Below are 15,602 nucleotides of genomic sequence, written 5' to 3'. Positions count from 1 at the left end.
AGACCAAGTAAATAGACATAGACTGTCTTACCCAAATTTATAGAGCAATAAAATCAAACATTTAAAGCAGAAGTTCACTGAAACTTCTTCTAGAACAATTTTTTTTTGGTTGGTTGGTTTGTTATCTGAATTTTTTTAGCATCAAAAAAAGAATTATATCCAGTGTAGCTTCCTTTGAAACAAAGTGTGTACCCTTGCAATGCTGGAAGAAAAAAGTTTGTGGGTGAGGTTGGTAAAACACTGGCAGCACTCTGCAGCTGGTTGCCATTTACATGACTGCGGTTTCCTTTGCTATCCCTTGATGTGCTCTTTTCAACGAGTAGCAATTTTGTTGTCTTTGCAGCTGGCTAATGAAATTCAAGAGGATTTTTTCCTGTTTTGTTTTCAATTCTGAATGCAGAGGTGAAAATTGTGTTCCTTTTAGTTCTACAGAAGATACTTCCAATTCCCCTGGGAGGCAATTTGAATACAAGTTTTTCTCTTGTCACATTGGTAATTTACAGGTGGATGGTATTTTGTTTTGTTTTGTTTTGTTTCATTTTGGGAAGGGATGCTTAAACACAGCCAGAAGCTCTACTGGACATTTCCTGAGCTTTGCCAAGGTAAACCCATGCAGTGGCATCAGGGGCAATTCAAAGAGGTTAGATACAGCATTATGTGAAGTTTGATATATTTTTTTTAGTCCTTTCAGATATTTCTTCTAAAAATGACTTTATTTTTACACTTTTTAAACCTTTTAAATAGTTTTTCCTAATGTGGTGATCTTTACCCTTCCCTCAGACACTCACCCTTAGGGCTTGAAGTTTTGAATGTCTTTTCCTTGATAGTGGTTTCTTCCCAAAGACAGTTTGAAACGCCCATGGCCATTCTCAAGTTATGGGATTTCCTCAGGTACCTCATGATTTTCAACAGGGCCCATTGTTCCCTTCCTCAGTCCTACCCATCATACTGCAGTTTTTACACCACTTGTAGATCATGACCGATTCTTCCTTTTTTACAGACATCTGCATTGCACAAGGAATTACATTCACCTGAACCTCTTCACCTCCTTTATCCTCCGTGCTATATCCGTCTTCATTAAAGACTCAGTGGTGAAGTGGATGTACAGCACAGCCACACAAGAGCACCAGTGGGAAGGACTTATCTCCTTCCAGGTAGGGGCAGACACTGTGGTGGTTCTGAGGATATTGGAGTCATCACGGTGGTGTGTCTGCATCACAGCAGGTAATTTCAATTTGTACACTGAGGCTTGTCCAAAATGCTGTTTTCTTCAGTCCACAGAGTTTCTCTGAATCTTGTATCACAACGTATGTGGTTGTGTGAGCTGGGGCTAGTTACAGAGTAGTTGATGCCTTGACATGTTTGCCTGTGATAGGTTTTCCCCTTCTAGATGGAACAAACATGAAAAGATGGATTTTTGGCATATATACAAATGACCATTTCTTCTTCCCAAGATGCAGGTTCTGTTCTTCAATAGTGACAAGATACTCATTTTCCTAAGCCAACACCTTTTGTGATAAGACTGTCCCTCTGGTATAATTAGTTGGTCATTCTTGGAGATCTTTATAATCTTTTAATGATGGAAAAAGGGAAGCATCTGATTTAAATGCAAATTTAATTTTAGAAAACCTTTGGAGGAACAGACTAATTAAATACTTCTAATCAAATGAAGAGGATATGCAACTCTTTTGTGAATATGATGAAAGCATGCCTTTCCCTCTTCAGATCTAGAATACAAAATGTAATTGAATCTTTAAAGAAACGGATTTCCATTATATGTGTAGCTCTTGTGATTCTAGAACATGGATACAGTGGTTGCTGCTGAAATACAGGATTGGGGTCATAAAAAGTATGTGTTCTAATACATGCTTAGTACCAATCCACCCATCCTTTTCTGACGCTCTGCCTAAGGCTTAAGTGCCAATACCATGAGTGAATCTCTTATGTTGGTTGATTTCTTTGCATCTACAACGTATAGACTGGCAGAAAATAACACTGTAATACACATATTAAATGCAGGGTTTGGCAGTCATTTCCTCCTTTCAAAAAAAAAAAAAAAAAGCTATGTGCTTTCATACATGGTTTATCCAATAGTGGTTTCATCAGATCTGATGGATATATTAATTAGGTAATCAAGTTTCATCCTTATCTAAAGCCTGGCTGCCCACTTCTCTGTAATTTACCAACCAGGAGAGATTTTGCACTTAAATGTGATGCACTGGACAATATTGTGCTTCTATCAAATATTTTTTTACTTTGGAAGATAGTCAACATTATGGAATCCACTCTTTGCTCTTAAATAGAGAAATTCTCAACTGCAGGAAAGAATATTTGGGGAAGTGAAAAGTTTCACTGATTGCAGTTGATATGGACACTACCTTTCATTTGTGATTCTTTTCATCTTTCTGTGCTGCTTTTCAAATTATAATCCAATGCTTATTGAGGGAAAATGCAGGGGTTTTTTGTTTGTTTGTTTGTTTTTTAAGGAGCAGTGTTGTCTATATGCTCTGTATACCATGTAGTGCTGGCCTCTGTCCTTTCAGTACTCAAATGTGATGAATTTAGCAACTGTTGTTTTGAGGAAGAAGTAAGAGTAGGACAGATTAAACATCTTTTGGGTTAGTCTGCTTTTTCTTGTAGCCCCTGTTGCATTCATTTGGGCTGTGCTTTCTTCCATCACAGGAATCCCTCATCTGCCGCTTGGTCTTTGTGATGATGCAGTATTGTGTGGCTGCAAACTACTACTGGTTGCTGGTGGAAGGCATGTACCTGTACACGCTGCTGGTACTTTCAGTGTTTTCTGAGCAAAGAATTTTTCGTCTTTATCTCTGCATTGGCTGGGGTAAGTTGATCTTTGCTTATGTCCACCAGTGGCTGTGTGTATCAGCAGATGGTATGACAGGAAAAAATACTGTGTGTCTGCTGTAGCAGTGCCCAGTTCAAGTCCCACACTCCATTCCCTTTTTATTCCGGATCCTTGATCTTGCTTAGGCTGGGCCAGCACAGCTCATGGATGCTTGCAGTGCAGAGGCTGTGGGTTCATAATGCTGGGGATGTGCTGTACCACAGAAATTCCCCAACCCAGTGACAGGCTCGTGATACTTTTCCAGCAAGATATCAGCTTCCCAATACACGAGGTGTGTGAGTGATGTCAGGTGAGCAAAGGCTGTTCTGAAGTGCCCTGCTTCATCTCCTGGCAGTTTCTCATTACATTCAATGACATGTTGGCTACTTGTGGTGCAAAATTATGGTGATATTGTATATCTTGTCAGGAGCAAAGGTAGAGGTGTGCTGGCACCATGAGCAGAGGGATGCAATAGGGCTGACAAACAAGAGGCTGCTAGTAGGGAGTATTCAGGTTGCTTTTGTGGGAAAAGCAGGCCAAATAACAAATGCCAAGTGAAAGAGTCATCAGGGTGCATGCACCATGCGACACGTGTGTGCCTGAGATTAAGGACTGTGATGGTGTAAAGTCAGTTCCTTGAGCCAGAGTTGCCTTCTGTAGAAATTTTAAAGTTTTGGTTCTTTCACTCTCTGGTTAGTATGTAATTGTATTAGCGTTCAAGACTGATCTTATTTTTGAAATTATCTCCAAAAGTTTTTATTACTTTCACTTTATTCCCCTTTTCCTGCCTCCCCCCACTCTGGCTGAAAGTAAATCCAGGTAAATACTGCAAGTGCTTTCATAGATACTAGTTTAAGCATCTAAATTGTTTTGACTGTCCTGTTTGTATGGGTTTGCCAACTGTGAATATTAGTAAATTAATCCACTGGTAAAATACATATAAAAGGCTTACTGTGAATTGCTCGACCAATTATACTGAACAGAGATATATGAAGAGTAAGGGCTTTCTGACATACTGATGGGAATAACTAAATTCAAGTAATAGCAATTTCCTGCTGGAGAGTGTTAGTTAAAAAAATTCCTTTTCTTTCATTGTTGTTTTATATAGGGCATACAGCAAAAGCATTTTATATAATCAAAGAATCATAGAATGGTTTGGGTTGGAAGGGACCTTAAAGACTGTCTAATTTCACACCCCCTGCTATGGGCAGGGACACTTCCCACCAGACCAGGTTGCCCAAAGCCCCATCCTACCTGGCCTTGAACAGTTCCAGGGATGGGGCATCCACAGCTTCTCTGGGCAACATGTGCCAGTGCCTCACCACCCTCATAGTGAAGAATTTATTCTTTAATCTAAATGTATCCTTTTTCAGTTTAAAACCATTCGCCCTTGTCTTATCACTACACTTCCTGATAAAGAGTCCCTCTCCAGGTTTCTTATTGGCTCACTTTATTGAGTTAGCTATGTTTTAATCACTCTACCCTTGATATTTTTTATTATTATTTTTAAAGAGGGGGGAGATATCCTGAAGCTTTGAAGTCATGAGAGGAAATAGAAAAAAAGAAATGGAAAAAAAAATCAGAGCAAAATTTTATCCAGCCAAATCCTGAGGGTACTGTGTTGTTTTATAAGCAAAGGATAGGATGGTTTTGATCTGAATCATTTCTAATTACAGTTTGTCTCTTGCAAAAGCAGAAGGAAGAAACAGAAGATGCTATTTTGGTTTTGTTCTTCCTTTACAGTGGAAGTTTTGCTACTGTATGCAAAATTTCTGGATGAATCTGTGGAAATTAGTGGCAGTGTCAGAAATTGACACTGGTTATATGGGCTTCATCCAGACTTCCTAGAAAAGCTTTGCCAGTGCCACTCAATCCTCTTCTGTGTAGTTTCTTGCTATTCCAGCAATGGCTACATGTGCAAACCTTGCCACTAATTCTCTGTCTTCAAATGCAGAAACATCTGCTATTGCAGTCCTGTGAAGCCCTCAGTGCTCCCAGATCAGTTATAACAGGTAACAGTTCAGTCTTTAACAACTTCTGGGAACAGATGAAGATTTTTTTTTACTGTTTTCTCACTTCTTCACTGGTGTTTCCAGTTTTTGGTTGTTCAGGTCCCTCACCAGGTCCCTTTCTGCTGTGAATTCTTAGGTATTTTTTTGAGCAGTATGATAGCCTCAGCATAATGATTTGCTTCAAAAAGACACTAGGTTCCTGTTTGGGTTGAGAGCATCCTGCTCTGTGAAGTAGTTCATCAACTGTAAAAATAAAGCTGGATCAAAACATATCTATTTGATTGTGTCAGAGCTGATTTGATACCCTGACCCTTTATTCTGTTAATGAGGTGTCTTCAGGATGATTTTTTTAAAATTTGTTCATTACTCATCTTTTGATGAATGTTTGTGTGTTAAATTTTTATATCTGTATTGTTCACTAACTTAGTGGGTGTTACTCATATAATGTTATTTCTTCTAATTGAACTTAGAGACATGAGCACTCGCAGACAACATGGTGTTGTTTCTGCTGTCTGAGTAACTTCTGCAATCCCGTGTGATAACATATGGTTGCACTTGTACTTCTCTCAAAAGTACATATGAATAAACTGTGTATTCTCTCCAAGGTTTTTGTCGATCTGAGTGTTTGCACATACTCTTGGCCACGATATTAGCCCTGTCGTACTACTTTTGAGGAACAGCAGATCTCAGAACAAACAAGAAGCTAGAACAAATTAATTCCCCGTGCAACCCCAAGCAAAACTGCAATACATGGACCAGCTTTCAAGCATGCAAAAATGTCCCAATACATATTTTTCTTCAAGCTTTTCAGTTGTCATATTAGATAGTGTTATATTTTGTCATTTACACTGGAATAAAGTCCACGTAGCTGCGTAACTAAAAAAAGTACTTCCTCCATTTCGTGTCTAACAATTCAAAATATGGGAAGGCTTTTCAAATAGAAATATGTAAAAGATATTATGCTTAGTCTGTGTTTTCCTAGGAAATGTTAACAGACAGTGAAGGGTGTTACAAAAATTAATAAATATTTCCCACATATATTTTTGCTATATGATCGTGTTTTTAACATTCCAGGTCAGTTCTTAATGTTATTAGATGGTACTCCATTTATTACCAGTTCAAGTGAGTAATTATCTTTGCTATTAGAAGTTTTTTATGAGGGGAAAATATATCTGTTTATCTCATGTTATTGTACTTTGCAAAAGCTAGAAACGTTATACGGTCTTGATAGACCAAAGGAAACTAACACAGTGTTACAAACTGGGAGTCGTTTACTTTGACATCATATATATATTGGTAGGATTCTATAAACATTCCTGATTGCTTGTGAGGTAACTGTATTCCTGTAATGGCCACTTCATTGTCAAGATTTCATGCGATAGTAGGCTTTGAGGTAGCCATGTTGTGTTTTTCCTAATTCATTTAATGTGGAAAATTACTTGCTTGACTTCTTTTCCCTTGTAAAGAAGACTTTCGTACGTTTGTTTTGACCCTGAGTCCCACACATCTTACTGCAAAAACAATGGCTTATGGCATTTTCACAGCTGAGGGAAGAGGGAAGAAAACAGAAGCAGTAACAGCATTAACAAACAAAATTCTGTAAAGTGTCTTAATAAGCTAATGGCAGAGCAGGTAGATGAGTCTGGAGGTCAGCACAACAGTAGCTAAACAGGATGTTGATTCAGATAGTCATTATCACTTGCGGGGAAAAGTAATCTGTTGCTATGCATTGCTGGTACCCAGTGCTTCCTTCCTCTAGCACAAGAGAACCCCACGGATCTCACCTTCTATAGAGAACAAAATTGTAGAAGAAAGGAGAAAAGAAAACAAAACTAAGGAGGTCAAGATGATTACTCTTTTCTGTTTTGTTTGTTTCTTGGGATGTTCAGACTGCTTTTAATCAGGATGTCCAGAACACCAACTCATTGTGCTTCTTGCCTGAGCCCAAGTGAAGAGTCACTGAGTTAGACATTGACTTCAAGCAGCTGTGTCAGTGCTGTGTGAAGTGGTCTCTGGAGAAGAGCAGTAATGCCATAATGCCACTGTGTGCATCTTTCAGCAGCTACTGAAAACAGGACCTCTTCACATTTAGAGCCAGGGAGGAGGGAAGAATGGGGAAACAACGTCAACCTCCCACAGTGACTGTGCACGACATCCAAGCTGGAAGAATGACAGGAGGAGACAATTTTCAGCACTAAAGACTAAGAAGAAAATGTTAATAAAAAGCTAAACATCCTCCAAACTTCTATGGTAATTTTACACCCAGCTGCACTTGCAGCAGGGAAACTGCCATAAAAAATAAATAACTCCCCTCCTTCCAACTCTTGGTGATCCAAACTTGCTCTGAGGAAGAATATGCTGAAGGAATGAAGCTATTAAAGGCAGGAAGCCTGGCTAGGGTGTCAAAATCTATATCCCGATTGCAAGGAAGATCTGACTAGAGCAGAGCCAGTAAGAAATCCTTGTTCTGAAGCCCAGTATGAACTCAATGTAGTGACAGGATGCATGCATTATACTAGCAATTTCTTACCCATTTTCAATGAAAAATGTTTCAGACAAGGATGTGAAAATGGGCTTTGTGTCCAAACTGAGCTTGGTAGGAAATGAATCAATCAGGAGTTTCTCATAATTCTCTTTGCGCTTGGTCTTCTGCATTAAACTCTTTCATGATTTTCCTTTTTTTAGGAAGAAAAATATTTCATCGTTTCTTCTCACATCTTCCATATTGAGACTGTTTGTACATCTGGTCGTGTTTATTTATCCCTAACTTCACGTCACTGATCACGTATTTCTTGCATTCACACATTAAACAGTTGGTAAAGTCAGACTGTCCTGGATGGGTTCTGAGAGAAAGAAAGGGGTATGGAGTTCTGACAGCAGTAGCGCCCTTCTGGTTTGTGTGCCTGGTTGTCTCAGAAGCTGAACTTCTCACCAAGTGGAAGCCAGTGATGTCAGGTTACATAGAACAGAATCATAGAATCACTTAGAATGGAAAAGAACTCCAAGATCATCGTGTCCAACTGTTGACCTAGCACTGCCAAGTCTACCACTAAACCATGTCCCTAAGCACCACATCTACACATCTTTTGAATACCTCCGGGGATGGTGACTCAACCTCTTCCCTGGGCAGCCTGTTCCAATGCATCACAACCCTTTCAATGAAGAAATTGTTCCTAATATCCAACCTAAACCTGCCCTGGTGCAACTTGGGGCAATTTCCTCTTGTCCTATCACTTGTTGCTTGGGAGAAGAAATAGGAAACAACTGAAATTTGGGCTTATAAACAAACTCATCAATTGTAAAATGCCGTATGCAGAATATTTCCTTATTTAATGGTCTCAGCAGGAGGGAAGTGCTCTGGTCCTACAGAGACAAATTTCCATCAAGAAGAATCTCTAATCAGCGTGTGAAGACGAGGGAAGTCTCTCTTGCTCCTCACACATTTCTCTCCCCTGAAATTGTTTTTGCATAAAATGTGGTACAATGCAAAGCTAGCGATAGTATATGTCTGCAAGAATGAAAACTTGCTTGCATATTGAGGTGGGGGAAGAAGGAAAGGTGGCATGGAACATACCTGGTGACACCTTTCATGGTAACTGCTACTTCATGGACTTCATGACTGCCTGAGTTTTTCTGTTCTATTACCAAAATATCTCAGACCCATTAAAAGAAGAGACAGATTTCTACATGTTTTTACCAGGACGTGGTTGCTTCCATTTGCAGCCCCACTAGTGATTCTCCTCTCTGCTTATTAGGGACAGTGAACACTGTGAAAATGTGAACCAAATGGTGGATTCCTGAGCAGAATTTCTCACAGCTTTCTTCTCTTACCTACCTCATCCTAATATTGTTCCGTCTAAAACTGCTGAGATTTTTGGCATGGATAATGACTATTTTTCCCTTTTTTTTTTTTTTTTTTTTTACAGTTGTACAGACACTGCAGGTGTAGAATATTCTAAGCTAGATAGCTAGATTGAAAATAGATCCTGCTGCTTATTTATGCAGTAGGGTGTTACGATGTTGACTTGGCAGATCCATTACTTTCTCATCATCTATAATATATATAATTATTGCAGCCTATTATTCAGAAGCTCCATCCCTGTCATATGAAGTTGAACTTTATTAGCTGAACTCTCAGCATGCATATTTCATAATATTTCATAATACACTCGATAGGTTTCATAATCACAATGTGGTGTTCAAAGACTTTTGGTCAGTTATCCTGTAAACATTAATATGGCAGAGTTTATTTTGAGAAGATTTTTGCAGTCTCTGGCATCTTCAACACTGCTTCAGTACAGACAGAAGTAGGTGTTAACATTTCCAGAATTCAGAGACCTTTTTGTAGCCAGTTAATCTGGAAAAAGACCAGTCTTAGGGTTTTTTGTATGAGGACAAGCAAAGTCAGAAAGAGTTCAGCTTGTGTCTTAATTAAGCACATCCTATAAGTGAGTGCACTTTCTTGTCAGATACCTGATATTCTTTGAATAGCAGCAGGAGAAAGAGGCATAAGACTGAAATTGAATTGTGCCAAAAGGGCTGCATATTGGGAGTCTAGGACTGGAATACAGTGTTGATTCTGTTAATAAATAATTTGTCTGTAGATTTTATTCAAGGAGCTGTATAGAATTTGCTTGTTCTGCCTGCTCAAGCCAGCCAAATTTCCCCTGAGTGAAGTAACTATAATGACATTTACATTTGTGCCTGTTAACTGAGGTTAATTAGGTGTCAAGATTATAAAGCAATTTATGGAGAACCTCATCTTGCAAGTGATCCTTGCAAGCCACAATTACTGCAGAGATGCTGCAAACTTGCTCTTTTGCTGTTTAAATATCTATAGATTCGAGGTGGATTAGGGAAGTCTGTTGTGGCATTCTCCTGTTTAGATCTTGATTAGGGCTTTGGAAAACTGGATGCAATCCCATCTGCTGAGATTGTCCCCCAGATATTTTTCAGAGCCACCCTTTTCTTAGGACGGGACTTTGTGAATTTGGTAAATGTCAGATGGTATTATCCATGTGGTATTTGCACTGATGTTCAAAGCTCACAACTATGCGTTGCACTGTTCAGTCTTGGTGTCTCACGTGAAAAGTATGTTGCTGGAATGGACTATAATGTGACTGGCAGTGTTGCAACAGAAAGGGACCACAGGTCTGTGTCACAACTGGGAGGGACAGACAATGTTGTACAGGTCACCATACTACCTATTATTTTGTATATTTGTATAGCAGGATGCTGATGTGGTTCAGTAATACCAGCCTCTAGGTAGACTCTTTTAAAACATAATAATAACAGATTCTCAGTTAATGCAAATGTCAAGTAAAGCAATTAAATCTGGAGATATTTCTTCTGTATTAAGAAGATGGAGATATCCACAAATAATTATCATTATCACTCAGTATATCTATTCCCTCCACTGACACACAGCCTTTGTGCTCTTGGTGTTTGTGCGTTATCCTGCAAATTTCATATTAAAGTGTCTTAATTCTCAGCAAAGTCGAGAAAGGAATAATTCAAACTATAATTAGTTTCTGTGAATCAAAGGCTCATTTGTGTTTGGAAGCGATTTGCAATGAGCCTGTTCTTAATCTCTTACACCAGTATCAAAGCAGCACTGAGTTCTCAGTAATTTTGCTCCCAAAATATTGTGCATGCTCAGTATCAGGTACGTCTGTGGAATGTGATTCAACCGCCTGCCCAATAATCTCTACTCAATTTATTATCTTTGGTATTATTCTAATTTTTGGTGTTGTTCTGTGATTTTTTATTGCTGCTCTTTATTCTTTCTCTTTTTTTTATGGATTGAGCAGAATAACAGGTCCTTTGTAGCTATAGTTTTTAGATGTTCTACTAGTATAGAAGTAATACAGTACAACAAAAGAGTAGGTTTTTACTGATAATGTATGCCCACTACAGATACTGCTTGAAGATTTTCAGTTTGCAAGAGATCACTGATTTTTCTGTAGCTACTTTTGTCAGGAACTGTGTATCTGCTCTGTTCAATGCTCAGTGCTGCACACTGATGTTCTTATGATCTATTACCAATTGGTTCTAAAGAATGTATTAAGAAAGTACATTAAATATTGCTCTTCCCATATAATATACATACAGCATCTGATACAGTCCAATGAGGTACACAGAGGAATTGTAGACCACGTCAATCCATCCTTAGGCAGAAATTCTTCATCCTTCTTCTTGAGTCTCAACCTGCTCTCATTCCTTGCATTATTTTTTTGGCACTCCCTGTACTGAGTGTTGGTTGGTAGATGCACCTTAAAATTACTTTTCAAGACCTAGGAATTTAATAAGTGGAATAAATTTGTTTGAGAGTCTTTGACGTAAAGCAAATAATCACCGCCTGCTTATTTGGCTTTTCTCTCTTCCCCTTACACCCCAGATAAACCGTGAGCATCTGTAGCACATACTCTGTCAGGTAAGCATAGGACCAAGGCCCTTCTCAAGACCAGGTGCATTTGCTTTGTGGCAACCCCTCAAGTCCTTGCCAGCACCACAGCCTAAACTTGGGACTTCTCTCTGAGGGAGACCTGAGCACACTTGCTATGTGTGGTGTGCCCATGCTTTCATTTGTCATCAGGGTATGTGGAATTGAGTCTGCTCCAACCCTGATGCCAATAGACAGCCTGTGCTTGGTGCTGCCTTAATGCAACATATAGCAGACCTGCAAAGAGAAATGTGGATGCAAAAGGTTTGGTTCAGAGAGCTCTGCATTCCTGCTATCTAGCTTGAATACAGAGGCTGAGAGAGACTCCAGAAATTTAGTTCTCTTGGTCCCTCCATGAAAATGTTCTCTTGGTCCCTACAGAAAAGCTGTTATATGCCAAGTATGAGGGTGATGGTCTGTTGTCGTTTATTGTTTGTGCTCACTAAGTGGAGGCCCAGGCAAAACAAGCTACATGTATTAATTACTTGCAGGTTAGATTCCTCCTCCCACCATTCAAAGCCACCTACACTGGACAGGACCTGCAACCTTGCTACCGGAGGATTACGTTGCTCATCATTATGTGTGGGGTTTTGTCCTCTTCTATTTTCCCTGTCCCCTAATTTCAGTGCCAACCTTGTCTCCTCTCTTCCCAGGTGTGCCAATGCTGTTTGTTGTCCTCTGGGGAACTGTCAAGTACCTTTATGAAGATGAGGGGTTGGTTTAGTTCTGATTTTCTAGCTATCTCATTTGTGCTGCGTGTGTGCACTGACAGGTCATTGTTTGCTTTCTGTTCAGTGTGGTTTGCTTTGGCAATGTGCTGAAACCTCATAAAATTGCTTCTGTTTTGTCTGAAGGTCTTGCATGACATTTGAGGAAAGAGCTTATATTTCTTTCTGATCAAAATTTTCTGCATGTCTGAATGAATCTATTCTTTTGCAGGTCAAGGAAAGGTACGTTTTGTTTTTCTGTAGTTACAGTATCAGCAGTAGAAGTCATCATACCCAACCAAGACCTCTCCTGACATTGTGCCTTTGGCAGTAGCCTTTACAGATATGCTTCAGAGGAAGGCAAAAACTTCCCACAGGATTCTTCCTGTGATTTGTAGTGGTTAGCTTATGCCTCGCAGCAGAGATGTGATTGCCTGTTCTTGTTTAAGCTTCCATTATTTAGGTCTTCATAAAATAAAAACACAGTCTTTCTGAAGTCAAGTATAGCACAAACAAAACTGCTGCAAAACACAAAATACATTTTGTCCACTTTTACTATTGTAGCTGTTCTGAAAAAATTGCCTTTGATACGGTTTATGTACCAAATAGCATTGTACTTTAGTATTTATTTTTGTTTAAAAAAAAATAAAAACTAGAGGAAGGAAAGTGACTTCCTTTTTAAACTTTATGCTGTTTTCTTTTTATTCTAAATGAACTATTTATCAGGTCTTCCTCTTACTTAATTTCCAAACAGCCCAGCCAGCATTTTTGTAGAGATTGTGGGTTTTTTCTTCAAACACAATCCTTGCTGGAGAGATGCTGCAGTGTGAAAATTCAGTGTAGTCAGAGCCATCCCCAGAGTGTTTTCTGGTGCTCATGAGTATTAAGAACTGTCTTTTTTTTCAGTGTCTTTTGTAATACTGAAATAATTCAGTCAAGTTGCCTCTTCTGGCTGAAGTAATGCTGGGATTTTCTGACTTTCCTTTTCAAGGTTGACTTGGTAATATTCTGTAAGAATATCGTGGTCACAGTGATGTATTGCTAGTTTTGTTGAAATTATCAAAATAGGTGCAGAGAGCATGTAGCATCTGAACAGGCAGTAGTCCATGGACATATCTTGCCATTGATGTAGAAAATGTATTCAAAGTACTCATGCTGAGCCTCCTACATTATGCGATGCTCAAAGCTGATTTATGTTTTCTATTATGGAAAACTGTCATTCACTGCCTTTAGCGGACCTTAAAAGGGACAATTTCGCACCTTATTGAATTTTCTAAATCTTGTATAAATATTTGTAAAATACAACAATAAATAAACACATGCAGTAGTCTCTCTCAAAGGCAAGATTTCTGCGCCTTGGGCAGACATTTGTTGGAGCAGCTAGGGATATCTTTCATGCTGTTTGCCACAGCACTGTCACCACGGATGTGAAGCAGGCTGTAAATTTCATTTGTGACTCAACTACTTCCCTGGTTATGAGGAATAACTGGAAGTAGATGTGGCCAGGGCTGGGAGTTTGAGGCAGTCCTGCAAATGTAGCCGTTTGCATGAAGGACTGAATCCTGCAAGACCTATTTGCAGACTGGCTCCTTCTTTCTTTATATGTGCTTCTGTGAACTCCTTTATAAATCAGTTGCTGTTATAAAAAGTGAGCTATTGAAAAACACTTTGTCTAGATTACAAATCAAATTAAAAGCAAGCTGTGCTTGCTTAATTATTAGACTGTGCCTAAAGAGCTGATACTTACACATCTTTATTTCTGCCTGCAATTAATTATGGGAGGAAGACAGCCAGCCTACAGATTTATTTATTTATTTTAATGGAGCTATTCAGCTGTGCCTCTTTAAGGTAAAAATTCAGTGTTTTCATTTTTAGAAAAAGACTACCAGGTTGGTAAACAAAGCCAGAAACTTACCAGTAGCATCTGTTTCACTGGACCAATTCCCCATTCACAGTTCTGATAATATATAGTTGTCAAGCATCTTCTAAGTTGTGCTGAACAAACTGCAAGGATAGATCCCAAACACAACAGCTGTTGGTGTACTTACCTTTGCGACAATCCCAGAAAGCACTAATTTACAAGAAATCATGTACATATCTATCAGTTTCATTTTCTGTACTCTTTAATAGCTGTGACACTTTAATTGGACTCTAATGGTCTTTTTATTGCACATATTTGTATAAATTTAAAAGTAGCTAAATCTGCTCTGTGCCACAGGAAGTAAATTAATACACACAGAAATGTAGCAGGGTTAATGTAAAGAACCATTTCTCAACCTCTGTCGTTATCAGGAAGTTTTAAAATTGCCTCTGCTTTCACCGCAGCTAGTCAGAAAATTAGAACTCCACTCCCAGCCATGTCTATTACCCTGCCTGTCTTGAGGGGTTCAAATAAAATTAATTTTAAAGGCTACATGAAGCCAGTTTCTAGTCACACATAGCAATTCAGAAGTTCTTCTGTTATTCAGATTCCAGCTCAAGTACACTGGCTGCACACAGTACGTACACCTTTTTTTCTGCAGTACCTAAAATACAGTTGAATTCAGTCAGGTAGTGGAGCTGGTTGTATTCATCAAATTGAAATTGGTAACAAAACTGAAATCCCTAGCCCTTCTTGGGCTTCCAGTACAACCAAGGGAATACGGAATTGCTACAGCCAAGCTGCTTCGCTTTCCTCTGCAGTATTCATAGAGTGTGTGTAAGTGTGCTGTTGTAGCATGGACCCCCAATATGTGCTGTATGGTTTGCAAGTTTCTCTCAAGTTGACTATTCCACAGCAAGGTTGGGTGGGTTTACTCTCCACCAACATCACCCAAGCTGAAGTTTCACAGGCCTATTAAGAAAACTTAAGGAAAATTGAGTATACATATGTTCTGGCAGCAAGTGAAGTGGTATGTGAAGACTGCCCGAACACCAGAGCTGTTGTGCACACAGCTGTTTTTGTTGGGGGACCCAAAAGAACTAGATGTATGAAGCCCCATTGTCAAGTTCACTTCAGACCAGTCATCTCAAACTGTGGGTTTCAAGCTTCACATTCCTTGTGATTGCTCTCCAGTATAGCTCAAGGACACAAGAATTTAAAAAGCTAAAATGAGGCTTATGGGGAGAATAAAGTATTGTATTGCCTGCAGCATGTTACCTTCTTGGCAGAGGGATCAGTCGTCCAACAAAAGTTAGGAACTATTGCTCCAGTCTTTGATCTTTCTTTCTTACAACTCAAAACTTCCTTTGGGCCTGAAACCTGTACATATACAGTGGTGGAACCTTAATTGCTTAATTGCCTTAATTGCTTTCTCCTGGTTGAAATTAGTAGGTCATTTTTGAAAATAATAGCAAATAAAATAGATAATTGATCTAAATATTGATAGGAAAAAAGTGATGGTAGGTAATGTGATAAAGAACTAACGAGCAGCTAAGTAATATGACCTGACATTGGAGACTGCAGAGTAATAAAAATAGTACAAAAAGAGTAAGATAGGAACTACTCAGGAAAGGTCTGACTCGAACAGATTCACCCTAACCCTCCAGCAAAGTGACATATTTGGACCTTGGTTTTAATGAAGTAAGTCTTTGCAATTAACCAATGATAATTCATA

General features: G+C 39.0%; 1 protein-coding gene and 1 long non-coding RNA gene across 4 annotated transcripts in view; one reads left to right on the top strand and one right to left on the bottom strand.

Annotated features, from left to right (window-relative positions):
* The window catches only part of GLP1R (glucagon like peptide 1 receptor), a 91,024-nt gene that overhangs the window by 62,415 nt on the left and 13,007 nt on the right, over window positions 1-15,602 (top strand). For all 3 annotated transcript variants that reach the window (XM_080585611.1, XM_080585610.1, XM_080585609.1), the window contains exons 6-8: window positions 1,001-1,154; window positions 2,683-2,842; window positions 11,953-12,013. In XM_080585611.1, coding sequence (XP_080441737.1) covers window positions 1,001-1,154; window positions 2,683-2,842; window positions 11,953-12,013 — 375 coding nt within the window. The remainder of the gene's footprint in view (window positions 1-1,000; window positions 1,155-2,682; window positions 2,843-11,952; window positions 12,014-15,602) is intronic.
* On the bottom strand, window positions 7,333-15,562 carry LOC308192257. The gene is made up of 3 exons (XR_013948680.1): window positions 15,146-15,562; window positions 13,922-14,010; window positions 7,333-11,150 (listed from the first exon to the last, which is right to left on the bottom strand). It is a non-coding gene; the product is annotated as an uncharacterized lncRNA (long non-coding RNA).

The sequence above is a fragment of the Anser brachyrhynchus genome, assembly GCF_964034855.1.
Source record: "Anser brachyrhynchus genome assembly, chromosome: 3".
Classification (NCBI taxonomy): Eukaryota; Metazoa; Chordata; class Aves; order Anseriformes; family Anatidae; genus Anser; species Anser brachyrhynchus.
The sequence above is the reverse complement of the archived record's forward strand: the minus strand, read 5'-3'. Positions and strand labels throughout refer to the sequence as shown.